Source organism: Apteryx rowi, unplaced genomic scaffold (assembly GCF_003343035.1).
Source record: "Apteryx rowi isolate R43461 unplaced genomic scaffold, aptRow1 scaffold_188, whole genome shotgun sequence".
Lineage (NCBI taxonomy): Eukaryota > Metazoa > Chordata > Aves > Apterygiformes > Apterygidae > Apteryx > Apteryx rowi.
Window position 1 is genome coordinate 962,172 of NW_020448174.1, and position 17,131 is coordinate 979,302.

Here is a 17,131-nt window from a genome sequence, read left to right on the forward strand (position 1 = left end):
TTCTGAGGCAGTTCTCCCACTTTCAAAGATTTTACATCCTAAGAAAAGTTCATATAGATCATGACCTCTTCAGATGTCTCAGTAATTCAGCTGCAATAGCTCAACCTGCTCCTGCCAAAACATTCAGCTCTGGGAATTAAGAACCTAACCTCTCACCAGTTTTCAATGGTTCCTTAAAACTCCCAACCCTGGTGTGTAATGGGCCAGCATGTGAGGGCCTTGTATCTGGAGGTCATACTCCCTTCCCCCTGAAACATGCTGCTCATATGAAATGCCTTTAATACCAAAGTTCTCCTAGACTGCATCTACCAAGCTGCTTCATCAAAACTTCCAGCCTATAGTTCAGGACCACAACAGACAAAGAAAACGTACATAATTTCTGCATATACATTCACTACTGCTTACAATAGTTTTCGGTAAGATGTTTTTAAAAGTATGCTACATTTGGAGGCTGCAACAAAACAAGTACAGTCTTTATTGGTTTTCAAGGTAAATATGTCACTGAAAATGAAATAGTAAAAATGTGAATTTAATTAAGATGGTGTTTTCTCACTTAACAGGCTACCTACAAAAGGTCGTGAGGAGGAACATTAGGTCAAACTAAGGTAGTTTGACACTTCTAGCAAAGCTGAATTAATTTTCTTAGGTGTCATTAGAATGCATCAAGGCAACTTTACTTTTAACTTAAGGAGAATTTGAGCCAATGCATAAAAAAACAGGAACTCAAACAGAATAAGCAAGTTGAACAGTAAGAACAATATATTTCAGTTCTGATTAAATGGCCTCTTTCTAACATGAGCGTGAAGCTCTCTGTCAATGGTTACAAACAATATTTGATCAGAATTAGATCTCCATTATTCACCTAGCCTAGGGCAGAGTTACAGACAAACTTTACACAAAATATTTCCTGCTAATTCATTAAGCACTGTTTGCTATGGGGAAAGCCAAGAAGTATCTGATAGATTGGGAAATTAATAGTTGACAAGAAGCAAGTAAAGACACCTGAAGAGAAGCAGCATATCCTTTCCTGCTGCTAGTAATAGGCAAGCTCTTAAAATTTTGGAAACAGGGAAAAAAGCATCAAGCCAAACTGAAGAAGGAAAAATCTGAAAAAACACCTACCATAAATGTGAAGTTCTTTCTCCATTTACAACCTGGTAGAGATTCTCCAGTAATTTTTCATCCCAGTAAAGGTCACAAAACTTCTCACAAATTGTATCAGAGAACATACCAAACTTAATTTCCTTTAAGGTTAAAATAAAGTTACCTTATTAAAAAAAAAAAAAGAAAGAAAAAAGAGCGAGTGATAGAAAGAGAAACAGAGAGAGAACACATTACTAATAACAATCTTTTATATCAATGATATAATATATATAAGAAGACATACATACCCATATCAATAACTTCAACTCCACTCTCAAGATAGCCATCAAATGCAAACTCCTCTTGTATAAGATGAACCACTTTCTGTAATAAAGTGTCACTTGTTCTGTTCTGCTGAGACAAGGCTTCTACATCAAGGAGATAGGAAGTGTTTTGACTCACTGAGGTACATGGTGCATGTCCTTGCTCAGTGAAAATACTATCTAAACTGGTAGCACACTCAGGATCTTGGCAGTTGGTTTTATTAATTTGGTTATTTTTTTCAAACTTGTTCTGTGTATTAGTGATCTCAGGGTTTTGCGCTTTGCAAAGGGAGGCATCGTCTTCTGTTTGTGTGCTCATTTTATAACTTGCAATAGTACTCGAAAGTAGCACTGGCAAACTATGACAGCAGTCATAAGCAATTCTTGAACGAAGAGGTTTATTTGGTATTTGCTCTGATACAGCTAAATGTACTGGTACAAATGTTAAAACTCTTTTCTCTGTGTCCTGTTTGAGAATGATGTTATTTATATGAAGAGTATTAGAAGATGCAGGAAAAGCCAAGGAGCTTGAAGAAACTTCAGGTAAAATGTTCTTTTCTTGTAAAAGATGTGAGGAATCAGACTGTGATGGTAATGTAACTGTAGAAATAACCACATTGCCAGACTTTTGCTCTTCTGAAGATATCTGGGATGAGTAGCCTGGCATCTGTAAATCACATTCAGGTATTTTAGGCGCAGTTTCAACAACAGCTGGGTTCTCGGTACCATGACTGTTTGTGTCTCCTACATATAATACTGATTCGTTGTGGTCCATGTGTTTTTCTTCTTTTATCTCTTTCTTGCATTGCACAGAAGTTGGTTTGTGAACCTCTCTGAAAAGGAGTAAAGTATTTTTTGAGGACAAACTCAGTAGATTTAACAATGAATTTTTAACTTATTTTGCATTAGGATATACTAACTTTATTATATTTGCATTTTGTTGCAGAATAATAGGCTTAAAGTGAGTGGCAGGAGAGGTGAATGCAGCAGGTAATGTAGCCTTCTCACAATTTAGAGAAATCTGGCATGGTACTGGTCCTTTGACTGCTATAAGTTTACTTTCACTAGTAATAGGCACAAATCCTGAAAAGAGAAACAGAATTAGATGAAAGATGAACAATATGTAAAATATAAAGGCAATGTAGAAAGAAAAAAACCTGCGTACCTGACCAAGAAAATCTCACATAGAGAATTGATCTAGAGAATATTGAAACAAAGGAAATCTCAGAGTCTGACTGCTTACCTAGACTTGACTCTGAAGGGTCCATTTCATGTCTTTCRTTTTTAAGTTCAAAAGGAACATGATCTTGAGAAGAGATTACTTCTTCCTTGGAAGCCTAGCAATAAAAATTGAAGTCCAACCTTAGTCTATCTTTTTTTTTTTTTTTTTTTAACTCTNTCTTTTTTTTTTTTTTTTTTTAACTCTACTCAGCACGTTACTTCAAAAGACTATAAACCTAGAATATTAAGATTTTGAACTTCTGTAATCTGCAAAGTAACAATCTAGTCACACCTAGGTGGAGAATTAAAATAATTGATACACAAAACTCTAAGGACTGGTAGAACTGTTTGTAAATCTTGATAATCCACTGCATAATTTTCATAATCATAATTTGAGGCAATTCATAGTGTTGAACAAAGTCAATTCCCCAGATTGACTGAACACAGTGTTGTGTGTCCTATACACAGATATGAAACAAACAGAACACAGCAACTATACATTAATGCTTTCCATTCTCTGTTTAGAGGGATGTAAGTGAAGGAGAGGTCATGAAACTAAGTCACTGGCTCGCCTTATTTCTGGGCTCGCATCCATGCAGATTGTGAAGTTCAGGTGTCACAACTTAGGGAGTGACCACTCCAACAGAGAGAGAGAGATATTCTGCTGCCTCTCAGGAACTACAAATATTTTTCTTCATAAAAATTCACTAGCCCACTGTAACAGCTACATCAAAAGTGTGACAAAATTGTTTTATTTTAATTAACTTTAGATTATTACATTAAAGGCTTTTGCATCCTTGCCCTAATTCCTGACCAAGTAACGCTTGCCAAGTGCAACCACATCATTTCAAGACTTACTGACTTTTAGGCTCTTTTATATACACAGAGAGAACTTAAATATAGATGCTAAAATACATATCTAAGAGCAGACATTAAAAAAATCAGACTTCTAAAATCAGAATATCATTTTCACATCTCCTTTATATTACTGCAAGGAATTAAAAATAAATACTTGTATATGTCACTATATAATTATACATATTATATATTATGCATATATATACACACATACATATAATTCTTAGTATTATATAAATACTTTACTGTTAATAATGTTCTCATAAGAGCAATACTTAAAGACTACTTAAAAGTTTTGAAAAAATTAGGAGAACAAACAATTATACTTGCAAGGATCAAAAATCTTACTAGAACATATTTTACAAAAATAAGTGGAAAAAAAGGCAGTGAATTAAGAAGAAAAGAGGGGGCACGCTTACCTTAAAGACAGATTTACTCAACAATGCCAGAATTTTTTTGCTGTTTATACCTCGATCAAGTAAATAACAACTGCATGTCTAAAAACATAAAAATCATAATTTTCAATTAGTAAACAAGTTTTCAGTCAAGCGAGCTATTCCTGGAGAAGGACAAAGTCACGATAAATAGTCAATTAAAATTAATCTAAGTTTAGGAAGTCTTATGAACTTATTCCAAGTACCTTATTGATAATTTCAATATAAATTAAAAACACACCCCTCCATTTCCCTAGAGGAGTAACATTAAAAACAAAACAAAAAAAATGATTGGTTATCATTTAATTCGATAGTAGGCTATTATCAAAAATAAATTAATATTTTGATTTTCAAATCACTAAAATAAGGCTCTGGCCACAACTAACAATTTCACATAAAATTGTTTAAATATAGTAACCTTAATTGCATCAGCTAGAGAAGGTCTTTCTTCGGGATTTTTTTTTGCCATATCCAGAAGAAGGCTTTTTAACTTTCTTGGCAATGCTAGTTTGTGATCAGGTGGAAAGCTGTATTTTGCTGCCATCCACAGAACTGCAGCGACACCATAAATGCAGACCTGTTAGTATAACATAGGAGAGAGGAAAGATGTAAAGAGACCAGAACAATTTCCTCAAATCCCCCGTAGTCATCCAAAAATGCCTCCCTCACCCCCAAAATAAAGAAAATGCACTGGAGCTTCCAAAGAACAGACCACAGTCAGCTTTTGAAGATGCTGATGAAAATCCCAGCCCATTTCAAAAACTAGCAGTTATGCATGCAGTGCCCATAATAGTAGCTAACATTCTACTGTTGGAACGACAGACATAATTTGTCTTATCCTTTGTCTAGGAGAATTATTTAAAAAAAAAAGTCTTTTGTGTTATATTTTGATGAACCCCTTTCATATAAAAATTTAGATTACTGAAAGCTTTAGGGTTCTACCACAAAATCTGACCAGCAGCAATTTACTTAAAAAAAAGCCATGACAATTCAGCAAGTAAATGGCACAAAGTAATTACAAGCTGGTCAGCACAAGTCGTATTTTACAGAGAAGATTACACCTATCAGAAGAACTAGCTACTATGTATTTATTTCAGGAATTGTACTGCTGGCAGCTAGACTGGTTGAAGTTGCCATGATGGGAGACCTTGGAAAAGTACTTGATCTTCACAAGCGGTCGTATTTTATTTGAAGAATTACTATTTTCGGACAGAGACTCATTCAGACTATTTAACGCTTAGCATAGTTTAGAAATGCAGCTCTGCCATACTAGAGCAGCACGCTTGCTCACATTGCCTCTGGAGGGCATTGAAAAGGCTCAGGGAACAGCAACCTAAGCTCAGTACTAAATGATGTGGTTGGACAATACAGAGTTTTCTAGCACTCTTTTGAGCCATGTAAACAACACTGAACAATAAGCAAGTTCACTGTAAAGAAAACAACCTGTGAACCATGTGAACTGCTGAACAAAAGTTATTCACAGCACAAAAAGTGTGAAAGAAGAGAAAGTAACTGCAGCAGGTTATCTTCCTCTTAGGTTCAGAGCTCCAAGAGGTTAACAAGATTACAAGTTTAACTTTTTTTCTTCTTTTAAAGGAAAAATTACCATCCAACCCAGCACATGCTCTGAAAAAGTTCCTTTTACTAATGAGTAGCATAGTTACTGTGGCTGGCACTACACAAGCCTTGATATCCATACCACAATTCCAGCTGTTAATGTTCATAACAACCAAAAAGTTATACAAATATCAGGAAAAAGCCAAAAACTGAAGCGAACTTAGTCAGAATTCTACATATAACGTTGGAGAAAAACAATAAAAAAATTTATTTGGATTTTCTAGAGATAAAGCATAAATCACAAAGGCTTCAGGATTATTAATTTCCACTGTCTGCTGAAGCTGCTTTATTATATTTCAGAATTAGTTTAAGCTTCAAGATAGCTTTTGAAGCTTTCGAAAAACCTGCATGTTGGATCAAAGCAATTTAATTTAAGAAGAAGGAATGACTTTAAAAAAGAGAAACATATAAAAATTTTCTAGTTACAAGTAATTTTACAGAAAGACAAAATCAGGATTTGAAGATTTTTAAAGCAGTTTTTCTTCTGATTCACAGCTACTATTTTGTATTTGTAAAGGGACACACAGGGCAGGAGATAAATATTAGCTCGCTCCTCTCTTTTCATATTACAAAATAGAAAGATACTGTAAATTCAAATTTTACTAACTCTTAAGATTACTACAGTACAGTTTGCAATTGAGATGCAATTGCAATGGAAACAAATACTCACTTACTGATTTGTTAATATTTTTATCATGTTTGGTCTGAGAGCTCCATGGCACTTATTTCTATAGGAAAATGTTCTTGGGGATACTACTAAAGTTATGCTGACAAACTCATAATGTTTCATAGGAAAATTATGCCASTATGCCAACAGTTTTATATTTATCCAATATTCCATAGCAGATTAATGCTTGGGGTCTTTAACCTGAACAGTTCAAAACAGTCGTCCCTCTAGAATATGAAATATGACTTCAAGTGCTAAAAAGCAGAAAGCAATTAAACCTTATGGAAAACTATCAAAGAACAGATTTTGGCAGTTACTCCAATAATTCAGGAGAGGGAAGGCAAATGGTTTTTAAGAAGCAACTGATTTTATGGGAGACTAACACATTCCAAACCACAGATTAATGAGAAATAGCATTATTATCAAAATGTTAGAATGTTTTTGCTTTCTCCTTTAAGGAGCAGAGGGGTATAACTGTCCACTGATAAAATGAATAGCAACCCACATAACCTACCACATTACCTTCTCGGTAACTATATCCTCCTCTTCAATTTCAGGAGCTAAATAAAATACATCACAAGCTTCTGAAAGAGAAAAGAAAACAGAAACAGAAGGTAAGATATTTTCTTTCTTCTCTTCTCCTTAAAAAAGAAATAAAAGCAGACTGCTCAATGTATCAGTTTACCTTCAGCTTTTGGAGCAGCAAAGAGGATACTTCCATGGCAGTCAATCTGTACAGAGTCCAAACATAAGAACACTGCAAAACAAGTCACAAGAGACAAGTTGTAATAAATATCTATCCCTGTAACTGTTTAACACCAATCAAAGAAATGAAATAATTTGAAAAATAATTTGCAACATCAGCTATCACCCTAGGCTATGATAAATGAAGCTTTAAATAACACTAGTGCTGGAACAGAAGCCACCCAATATAACAGATAGCAGATGAGAAATCACCCTAAGCTGCAATTACAGACAGGCAATTCCTTCAAGAAAAAAGACAAGAAAGTAAAACAAAATGGGAACAAGATAAATAAAAGGACTTAGAATGCTGGCAGCTTATTCTCTTTATATCTAGCATTGAAGAGGAAGGCCAAGAAAGGAACAAATGAAAGAAATGCTTCGGCTAGATGTGCTCCAGTCTCCTTACAGCCTTCAAATCACAGCCTAATTTAACATACTTTAACATAATAAGCCATATGGTCAGCGGTGTAGTCCTGCCTTTGCAGCTACCATCAAATAAGCCCTTTTTCTATGAAAAACAGGGTGCTAGGACAATAAAATTAAAATTAAATACTAAAAAACAAGTCTGAAGAGGTCTAGGAGTAAAAAAGAGATATAAAAAAGGAAATCATCCTTTTGTAGTTGTCTGTACAAAACATCTAAAACCATATAACTTCATTAAAATGTGTTTGACCTCAATTTTGGCCTCAATATGCTTAATGTAAATACAGGTTTGCCTACTACCTTCAACAGTATTTAAGCCTGACCTGAACTACTTGTCTGGAAAAGGGAAGCTTTCCTGAAATGGAACCGTTACTAGTTATTTCTACAAGGGAGGCTCCATAAGAACTCTTCACGCTCACTGTTATTATATCTCAATAGTTAAAGCCTCTGGCCATGACTTTGCAATCCAGCTCATGTAAACCAGGCCTGATCTCCTCCACGGGCCGTATAGCATGAGAATTCTCACCCAGGTCCTCTAAAGTGCCTGTAAGCAACATACAGAGAGTAAATGGAAAGGAAATAAGAAAAGACTCAATGGAGGGTGCAAACACCTTTTGTAGCATGATCATTTTCAAAAATATATGAAGATGCTAACTTCAGGATATGTTTTCTTATGCAGATAATTTCTCAGAAGCATAATGAAAGAATGCACTCAAGGGAGGATTTGGAGGAAAAGGCTGTCTAGCAGAATAAATAAATAAGAACTAGTCCAGCCTGTTCCACATTTCATCTATTTAGCCATCATTCATCAGCTACCAGTCTTACCCTACCAGCATTGAAACAAAGGATATTTTAACATATTGTTTACACCATATCAGCATCACCTTTAATAAGTTAGTATTTTAAAAGGGAATGCTGAACTTTCTTGCTCTCTCTTTTTTTTCCCCCCCCACTGAAATAGCAACACAACCGTAAGTCACTCCAGGATGCGCAGTCACTCCGAACAGGCAGAGATTCCTCTGGCAGAAACGTTCCAAATCTGAAAACAATATTCAACTTCAAAGTAGCTTTATTCTTTAAATAGGGAGTTTTAAGTCAGGTGCCTTCCATTTAGTGGTTAGTATCACTATGTTCACTTTCATAGGCTATGTAAGGTTCAGATCATAAGTTGGTTTTTAGTATTTTGAAGACTTATGYGTTCTGGGTACATGTAAGTACGGTAACAGAGGCTTATTAAACTTTTAAAATTAGAATCTGGACCATTATGTGCAGCAATTTGAAGCCTTCAGAAACATTAGGAACATGCATTATGGGGTTGAAATAATCCTTCTGTTGCAAGGCAGATATCAGGTACTCRGTTTTGAGGGTAAGGTTGCTTAAAGTGCTCAGAAATCTCCTTTTATAGTCAACTTCCCTGTAACTTTTTTATACCATAAAAGACAAAATGGTTGAAACTGAAAACAGAAGACATGCAGTATGCTTTCTGTACTTTACTATCCATTTGTTTATATTTAGTTCCAGACTTCAAACTAATCCCTATCCAAATCGTCAAAAGCTGGCTTCTTAAAGCAAGAAAAAGTAAAGGCAGGGCATCTCTGCTCTTTTTTGCTACAGATTTCTAGTTAGTATAAGCTAGACCAAGCATTCAAAATGTCTACTGAAATTTAGGACCTTCTTCCCCCATGTTACGTACAACATATTGCAGTTCTGTCCAAGATCTACTCCCCTTTCCTCTCTCAGAAGCCGACTTCTGAAAACCCTCCTATAAACTCAAGCAAAGGAATGGACAAAGAGTAGAGGAAAGTCATGGCAAGATCCTGGCACTTTAAATTGGCAAAGGCCCGGCTTGTCAAAAACATGTTGGGTGCCACAAACAAATCCAGGCAAGAGAGAGCAAAGAGGAAGTTTTAAGATGACATAGATAAGAAACACACATATTCCTTCCCCTACACAGTCCTCCCTTCCCCCCCAAAAGTCATAACCACACAGAATAAAGAGAAAAATAAGACATTTTTACAATGTTATACATGGATGAAAACTCCAAATGCAGTAACAAATCAAAGTCACAGTTTGAAGTGTGAAATTAGAAATATTGCCTATTATTTTTTGTATACGAAAAATAGAAGAGTGATATTTTGCATCAACGGCCTAAACAGAACATTAAAACAGTGGTCATAAATAAACAAATATTTAGAAATAATTAAGCCTTTACCTGGATAATCTATGCAAGTCTGCAGAGTACATAAACATTCATGACATAATGCCCACAGTTCATAGTCTTTCAGAGGTCTACCATACCAGGACAAAAGGAGTTTTAGAGATATCCACTGCAAAAAAGAGTGAGCATGGAGAGAGTTATTAGAAATTATTGCAGAACAAAAATGTTTACTGATGCAATGAAAAATCAAATCCTAACATACAACATGTGTACCTTAAAAGCGTTAAGAAAAGGTATTTATTGTGGTTGCTGGTAGTAAACTAATAATGCTTCTTACCGAAAAAGCATTCCCCAGTTAACTGTAGAGATGAATAAATCTCTCAGTTGCATAACAAAAGCACAATTCAAATTAGATTTCACAAAGAACTGAAGTGCTTCAGGCAAAGTGAGCTGTTTGGAAGTTCTCTCTCGTTATATTAGGAAAAGATTCTTTCATAACGTCAAAGACGACCTATAACTGAAGGGACACCATCTGGGCTAAAGATGTAAAAATCCAAATGAAAAACAACCAAAAATTCAAATCCTGATTTACCCTAACAGTTGCATTACAAGTCTTACCTTAAAGATTTCATCAACATTTCTTGTTCTTCTGTGAAATAACGTTAACAATATTGACAGAATTAATGACAGGTTTATTTTGAAGTTGAAGCACATTATTTTGTTTTTAATCACTGGCTGTTCAGTTTGCAAAAACAGTACTTTCTTTTTGGTTATAAATTTAGCTTTTATACCTGGCCTATACCTTAGCGTGACAAAGATACTGCTCGAATGCAATAGGACATTTATTTACTGTTCTTCAGAGAATGAATACTTTATATTTTGTGCACGTTTTTATATAAGAACTTGACATTGATAGTGCTGCACAGACATCATCTTCCAGATCAAGCTGTGCTAATAGAAGAAATTATCCCTATTGGTGGTCTTTATTACCCACCAGCTGGACATTAYCCTTTTCAGCCATCAACCAAAGGAGCAGTAAAAAACAATTCACTGCAGGCAGATCCCTCTGGGTTAGTGCAGACCATCAAACTATTGAAAACAGCACGGTACATTCTCTGTTGTGCAGGCAGCCTGAAAGGTATTGAACTATCTCTAAATAGCAACTTTAAGCCATGTTGGAGAAAAGAACTACCAACCTCAATTCGGGATTAACTTAATTGGAAAAAAAACCCCAACCCAAAACACTAGAACACAGGAAACAAAACCAAAAATACAAACCTCAAAAAATATTTGTTATTATAAACACCTCTATATCCCCAAATCTAAACAGCCTAGGGGTCTGATCTAACTTGCAGTCTGGTTACACAGAATGGTAGTACTATGCTACATTTGACAAAGTCAGTCTCCRAACTGTCATTTGCTGCAGTCGATTTTTCATGATCCTGGCTATGGATCACTCCTCAGTGAGGCACCATTTGGATTTTATAATACAACATATAATGCATAGGTTACTGCATTACCTTTAATCAAGATCAACAAACAACTTCCCTGCAATCTATGGGGGAGAAAAAGAGAACCACATTAATTTCTGTAGCTTTGTGGATCATTTAATATTTACCATAATACAGCTGTCAAAGAAGGTAAATACTTTGGCCTCATACTGTTTAAATATCCCTTAAAGGTGAGCCAGATAAGCCATTAACTTTTAATAAGATGTGCCATCAAACACTGCTTTTAATTTACTTAAAATGTTACGTTACCTCTCTACCTTCAACACATTAAAAAAAGAATTGGATGCTTGTATTATCACACACTTGGCATCACTTCGTAAAAAGTAGTAATTTTAGTACAGAGATATGAATACAGGCAATCGGGTTAAATTTCATTCTCAAATTTTGCCATCATCAGCAACCCTGAGTGCAAAATTCTTTCGCAAATGTTTTCCTTGGCTGCATCTAGAAAAATAACCTCTAACTGTCTGGGAAGACACCAGCTGCACAGCAGGGAGGCAGAGACCAGCTAGTGAAAGGAATGAACTAGTCTAGAGACTATGCAAAACAGACAGAGCTTTATCCTGTTGGATGATTACTGTCCCTGCTCAGGGCTGTGTTCCCCTCTTCATAGCGTAACACTTCTCAAATGCCTCAGAAATGTCTTTGCTCACAGATGCTTTACCACAAAACCAGCAGTTAAAGCTTCAAATTCACAACAGTAAGCTGACATGCGAAAGGAAAAATTAAAAGAAGAGGAATTGCACAGATTGGGTTTAAAGAAGAACACTCCGTTTTTTTTGTTTTTTGTTTTTTTTTTAATAAGTTCCTACAGCCCTGCCACGTTTCTCTCCAGGAAAATCCCTCCTCCTGAAGTTTGTGTCCCCAGAGGGTCTAAAGGCTGCAGCAGAGAAAGACGGACTTTCTCTGCTGCGTACACAAACGGGCTCTCATGTCCGGAGGTGGCGATCGACGGCCGGCAAGGGGGAGAACGATCTCCCGCTAACCTGGAGACTGAGCTTAGTTGCACAGTAGGGAGCTCAAATGTATTTCTCATCACTTCTGGCATATCCAAGCTCTCTAGAGGAAGAAAGAAATGACAGAAAGAGCTTTAAATATAGCAGGAAAGTAGGGGAAAAAAAACCCTAAGAGCAGCAGCAAAAGTTTATGACAAGAAAGAGGAAAGTGAAAGAAAATAGGGGATGAAAAGGCATCAGGAACTGAAATTGTGTTTCGGAAGAAARAAGGATGTAGGAATTGTGATGAACAATACGTAGAGTCTGGTTAAAATACTTTCCAAAGGAAAAAAATATATACTTCTCAACCTAGAGTTATGAGGCAATTTTTATTTAAGCCTCAAAGCAGGTATTTAACTTAGCAGACATTCAAATTTCACTGAACTTGCTTATGTTTTGGTAAACAGGTAAGTGGAAGTCTCCCTTATTTAGGCATCTGTCTCACATGCAAGTCTAGATCTAATTCATGGCTATTAGCATTTTCTACAACTCAAAAAAAAAAAAAAAAGTTTGAAGTGCTGGAAAGTATCTGACTAAAATTTTTAGCAAAACAGCCTGTAGCATGTTTTAAGTTTGCTTAAGTATCTATTTTGACACTTTTAGCAAAGCAAGCTCAAGACAACCATTCAGCATGCATAAGGCCTCAGGTGCACTGCACTTCAATCATTAACATTGCTCATTACCTCTACTGTTTTAATGCTGAGGTATAAAACATTTATTCTATGTTATCACTGCTGATTACTGCACCAAAAAAACAAGCAAAGTTTTAATCCAGTGCCTCTTCCTAGAATTTCTTCTTCATGCTCTAAAATGAACGTTTTCATAAGAGAAATTTTTAAATAAGAAAGTTTTTTTCACCACACAGGAAATTTGACTAAAAATATCAGAAAAGTCATATGGCTGATTAATGCCTGTAACTACATAATGGTGACATTTTGCTTTATGCCAAAAAGATTATATTTAAACCTCACTTGTTGAGAAAATGACTTTTTCCTTCAGTGTTAGTAAAAGCATTTATCAGGTCTTCTTCTTCCTTGTTGATACCAGAACTGTACAACCACAATTTTAGCAAAGTATCGAAACAATGCCAACAGTAAAATATTTCATGAACGTGATGCTGGCATATTTTAAATGGCCAAAGCAAGCAAAGACTTTCATTATTCTTTTCTTAAGGAGTACTATTCTGGGAATAGACAACTTTTCTTTCCTGCAAGCGTTATTTCCCCAGTGTTCAAGTGTCATTCTTTGGCTACATGGGTTTTCACTTCTCTTATGCTCAACTGGGTATGAATGATCAACATGAAACAAATGTGTGTATGCCAGGTTTCTGTTAACTCTTCCCATGTGAAAGCCATAGCCTTTGAATCACAGAGAAACATTTAAAAGCATTAGAGATGAGACACACCTGATTGGAATGAAATTGGTTAGAGAAATAAAGGATCTCCACTCGAACTTGAAGTGAAAAATATTTATTTATGGCATGCAAAACTATAAAAATGCTAAGAAAACCCTCACAAGATACATTGCAGTAGCAAGACAACAGCAAGCAAGTATTTTTAGTAATGCCTACTAGCAGTAAAGCACACAACATTAAGAAGCAGTTTTGGGATATTAGAAAAATATTGCCCACTGGAGAAGTACTATTGACAGGTAAGAAAAACCATCTATTCTCCAGAGTAGACAAGGTTGATCTTCAGCCGGATGGGACTTGTATTGCACTCTCTCTAAAAAGCAATAAATACTTAAGAGATGCTAGGGATACTAGTCTAAAAGCTCTGTTTGCAGTAATTATGCTTACCTATCATAGAAAACTGGTAAAAGAGCAGCACTGTAAATCTTATGAGGTGTTATCCATTTAGCCCAGAGGATGGAAAATACATTCTTGGGGCTCCACACTCATTTTGTCCCTTTGCAGCAAATGAGCACTCAGACTCAATTATTAGTTTCTTAAATTCAAACATTTTTAGGTATTTGTTAAAACTGTGGCATTCAGAAATGAAAGGGAACTTGAAAGGGTTGGGAGAAATCAGGTGTAAAATTTGGAACCAAAGGATAGCACAGTATGGTTTTATTTTTGCAATTGTCAGGAGGTAAGGCAAAGGCAAATACAGCTATGTTTCAGAAACCTGAGGAATAAAATCCAGCTTCCAAAAGAGGAAAAGGAGGGAGCTGAAAAGCTTCAAAAAACAAAACAAAAAAATCCCCCACACCAAACAACCCCCCCCCCCACCAACCCTTTCACTAAGGAGAAGACTTACAATACAGCCCTCCATACCATTCAGTAACTATTGAAAATGAATGACCCTCCCTTAGCATCTCCTCCAGAAAACAAACAAACAAACCATATAGATTTGCAGGCTAGAAACTCTGCATTTCAGGGAATAGACAGTCATTTTGTTTGGTAAGAAACCTATAGGTCTTGCTCACAGAAGTTGATATACCTAAATGCTTTTCTCTCTCTACTCAAGTTTAAAAAACAAAACAAAACAAATCTCTCCTAGATTACTTGTGACATAGGATTTTAACAGCTTCTAAAGAGCACAATATTTTTATGTGGCAGGACCTGAATATTTGCTGGAACTGATTACTAAAAAAAGAAAATGAGTCTATACTCATATAGAGCATGAGTCATATATAGAGCATGAGTCTAAAAAAMCTTTTTTCTACTGAAAAGACAGCTTTATAAACCTCTGGTTTCTTGGACATCAGCTACCCCGCTGTCTTCATTTCAGACCATATTTGCTACTTTGCTTTTTAGGTAGCTGGAATAACAGTTACCTTTTTTTAATTCACTGTGATTGGCCAACGAACTAGGTGGGAGCAGGATAATGTCACTTCTATTAAGCGCCTGCTTGTCTGGAAGAATGGAGTTCTGTTCAGGCTGTAGACCATTTTATTTTAAATTGATGATAAAATGTTTGAAGAAAAGCAGCATTTCAACATTCAAAAGAATGGCAAACTAACCTTAAAACGTATTTTGTGCAAGTTTTCTGTATGCCAATTTCAACTGCTGTTGTTGGAAAAGCAACATTCCCTATGGCTTTTAAATCTTGGGAGAAATTTGTGAAGCCATAATTCCGAGAAAGCTTAATTTCTTGAAAGCATCCTCATGTACCTAGACAAACTTAAAACCTGGTCCTGGTAGTCCAGTGAGGACAGAATAGAGGTCTTAATTCAATAGACTTTTTCCTAAAGAAGCACTCCTTCTCAATGCACTCAATTCATGTTCTTAAGTGATGGCAGCTTATTTATCCCACACACTTCTCTAGTTAACAGAGCCTGAAGTAAGTCCACTTCCATGTTCAGACAGGTGACACTGAAGTATAGTATCTATATTTCTTGGAGGGGGGAAAAAAAAAAAGCAGCTGCATGGCTTTATAGTCATCTGATAGCTAAAATTATTTCAGTCACCCTCTCCCTGACAAATTGCATGCAATTATTTTAGGTTTATAGACTTCTGCATAAAAATATATATAAAAAAATCCTTTCAGGAAAGAAGATTCGTGGCATAACACAGATGAAAGACTGCAGATAGTATTCAAGTGACAGAAACAGCTCTAAGACATAACAAGCTTCCTCACAAGAAGTTAGTGGCTGAAACTGCCATGATCCTCATTAGAAATACAAGCACATCTACAAAATAAAGCAGGTTCATGGAAGTCCAGAGGAACAAGTGACATAGCAGAAACAGGTGACTTTAATTTTGGAGCTCATGATCCCCTTTCATTCCCTTCTTAAGTATGTACGGTTGCATAGCCCAGAGCAGGAGAAGAGAGAGGAGGAAAAAAAAGTGCCTACAACAAAAGGATCTTTTCCTAGAGTCTGAAGAAGAAACTCTGAAGAAACCTACAAGATTTAAAAACTAAATAAAGAAATAAATATGCATTCAACGAGTAACTCCCTGAGAGAACAAAACCATGCCATGAGGTACTTATCCACATTTACTGTCCTCCTGCACTATGATTTTGATAAGCACACATAATATTTAGAAAAGAGGGGGGAAGAGAAAAAGGCAGCAAGAACAGAGTCTTTAACGTGGCATCCATTTCTCAGCTATAATGGATCAAAGGCTCCTTACACAGTTGACTGTCCTTGATTACTACTCCAGAGGAGGTGTCACAGCAGGGTGAAAACAGGGAAGGATACAGACTGAAAATAACCCTAGAGGCCACTGCACTGGATGACTGAAAGATGAGCTGTTAGGCAAGGAGAACAGGCAGAGCTGTCAGAGACAGCTAAGGAAAAGTCTTCACTTAAGCATCATTTCTGGAAATGAAGTGTGTGTTGAATGCTTGTGCTGCTCATTCTTTCCAAGTCACAGCACAGCTAGAGAGGCATCAGCCATCCTGCATTTTTAGCCAGCAGTTCTCCTATTACGTGGGTTGTTTACATCTCCAAGTGTGGCACAAGAGAAAACCATCTAGTCAGAGACCAAACTTGTCCACCCTGAGAATCTGTAATCTGAGCAGAGAAGAGACCACACTACACTATCACTGAATTCTAGTAGGCAAAAAAAAAAAAAAGTCAACTTTCCCTCTTCTTATTTGGCTATTTATAGAGATGAAATGCTTGAGACATATCCATCATTTTGTGCACATATTTGAATTTCATCATGAAATATACATAGCACACACAGAAGCAGTAATTTAAGAACACAGGATAGATACAGCATATATACAATTCTCAAAATCCTAAATGCATTTGTAGATTAAGAAAAAAAAAGTGGAATCTTTTCCCCTCCTGAAGCAGATGGAATACTGCCATTGATTTCAACAAGGTCAGGTTTACACCCAGGAACTCTACAATTTTCATAAGCACCTGGGAAGCCTACCGCAAAGTATTAAACTTCATGTACTGACAGCAACATAAAGAGTCAAAAATCTACATGTGCTTTGGTAATGTATTCTTACAAATGTAATTAACTATTAATTATGTACACTAACACACTAGTGAGTGCACTCCAGTACACTTTGTTAAAAAATTAAAATGAATGTTGATTTTGCAATAGGATAAATTTCACTGTAGCGTTTTACTTTTAAAGAGGAAAAAGGATCACCATGTTTCCAATGTGAATACGAAAGTGTGCAGACTAGCAAA

General features: G+C 36.0%; 1 protein-coding gene across 1 annotated transcript in view; it reads right to left on the reverse strand.

Annotated features, from left to right (window-relative positions):
- The window catches only part of KNDC1 (kinase non-catalytic C-lobe domain containing 1), a 59,321-nt gene that overhangs the window by 18,328 nt on the left and 23,862 nt on the right, over window positions 1-17,131 (reverse strand). Inside the window, exons 7-15 of the mRNA XM_026061960.1 lie at window positions 9,583-9,697; window positions 6,889-6,960; window positions 6,726-6,787; window positions 4,338-4,496; window positions 3,905-3,982; window positions 2,650-2,743; window positions 2,327-2,489; window positions 1,392-2,239; window positions 1,123-1,267 (exon numbers count right to left, since the gene is read on the reverse strand). Coding sequence (XP_025917745.1) covers window positions 1,123-1,267; window positions 1,392-2,239; window positions 2,327-2,489; window positions 2,650-2,743; window positions 3,905-3,982; window positions 4,338-4,496; window positions 6,726-6,787; window positions 6,889-6,960; window positions 9,583-9,697 — 1,736 coding nt within the window. The remainder of the gene's footprint in view (window positions 1-1,122; window positions 1,268-1,391; window positions 2,240-2,326; window positions 2,490-2,649; window positions 2,744-3,904; window positions 3,983-4,337; window positions 4,497-6,725; window positions 6,788-6,888; window positions 6,961-9,582; window positions 9,698-17,131) is intronic.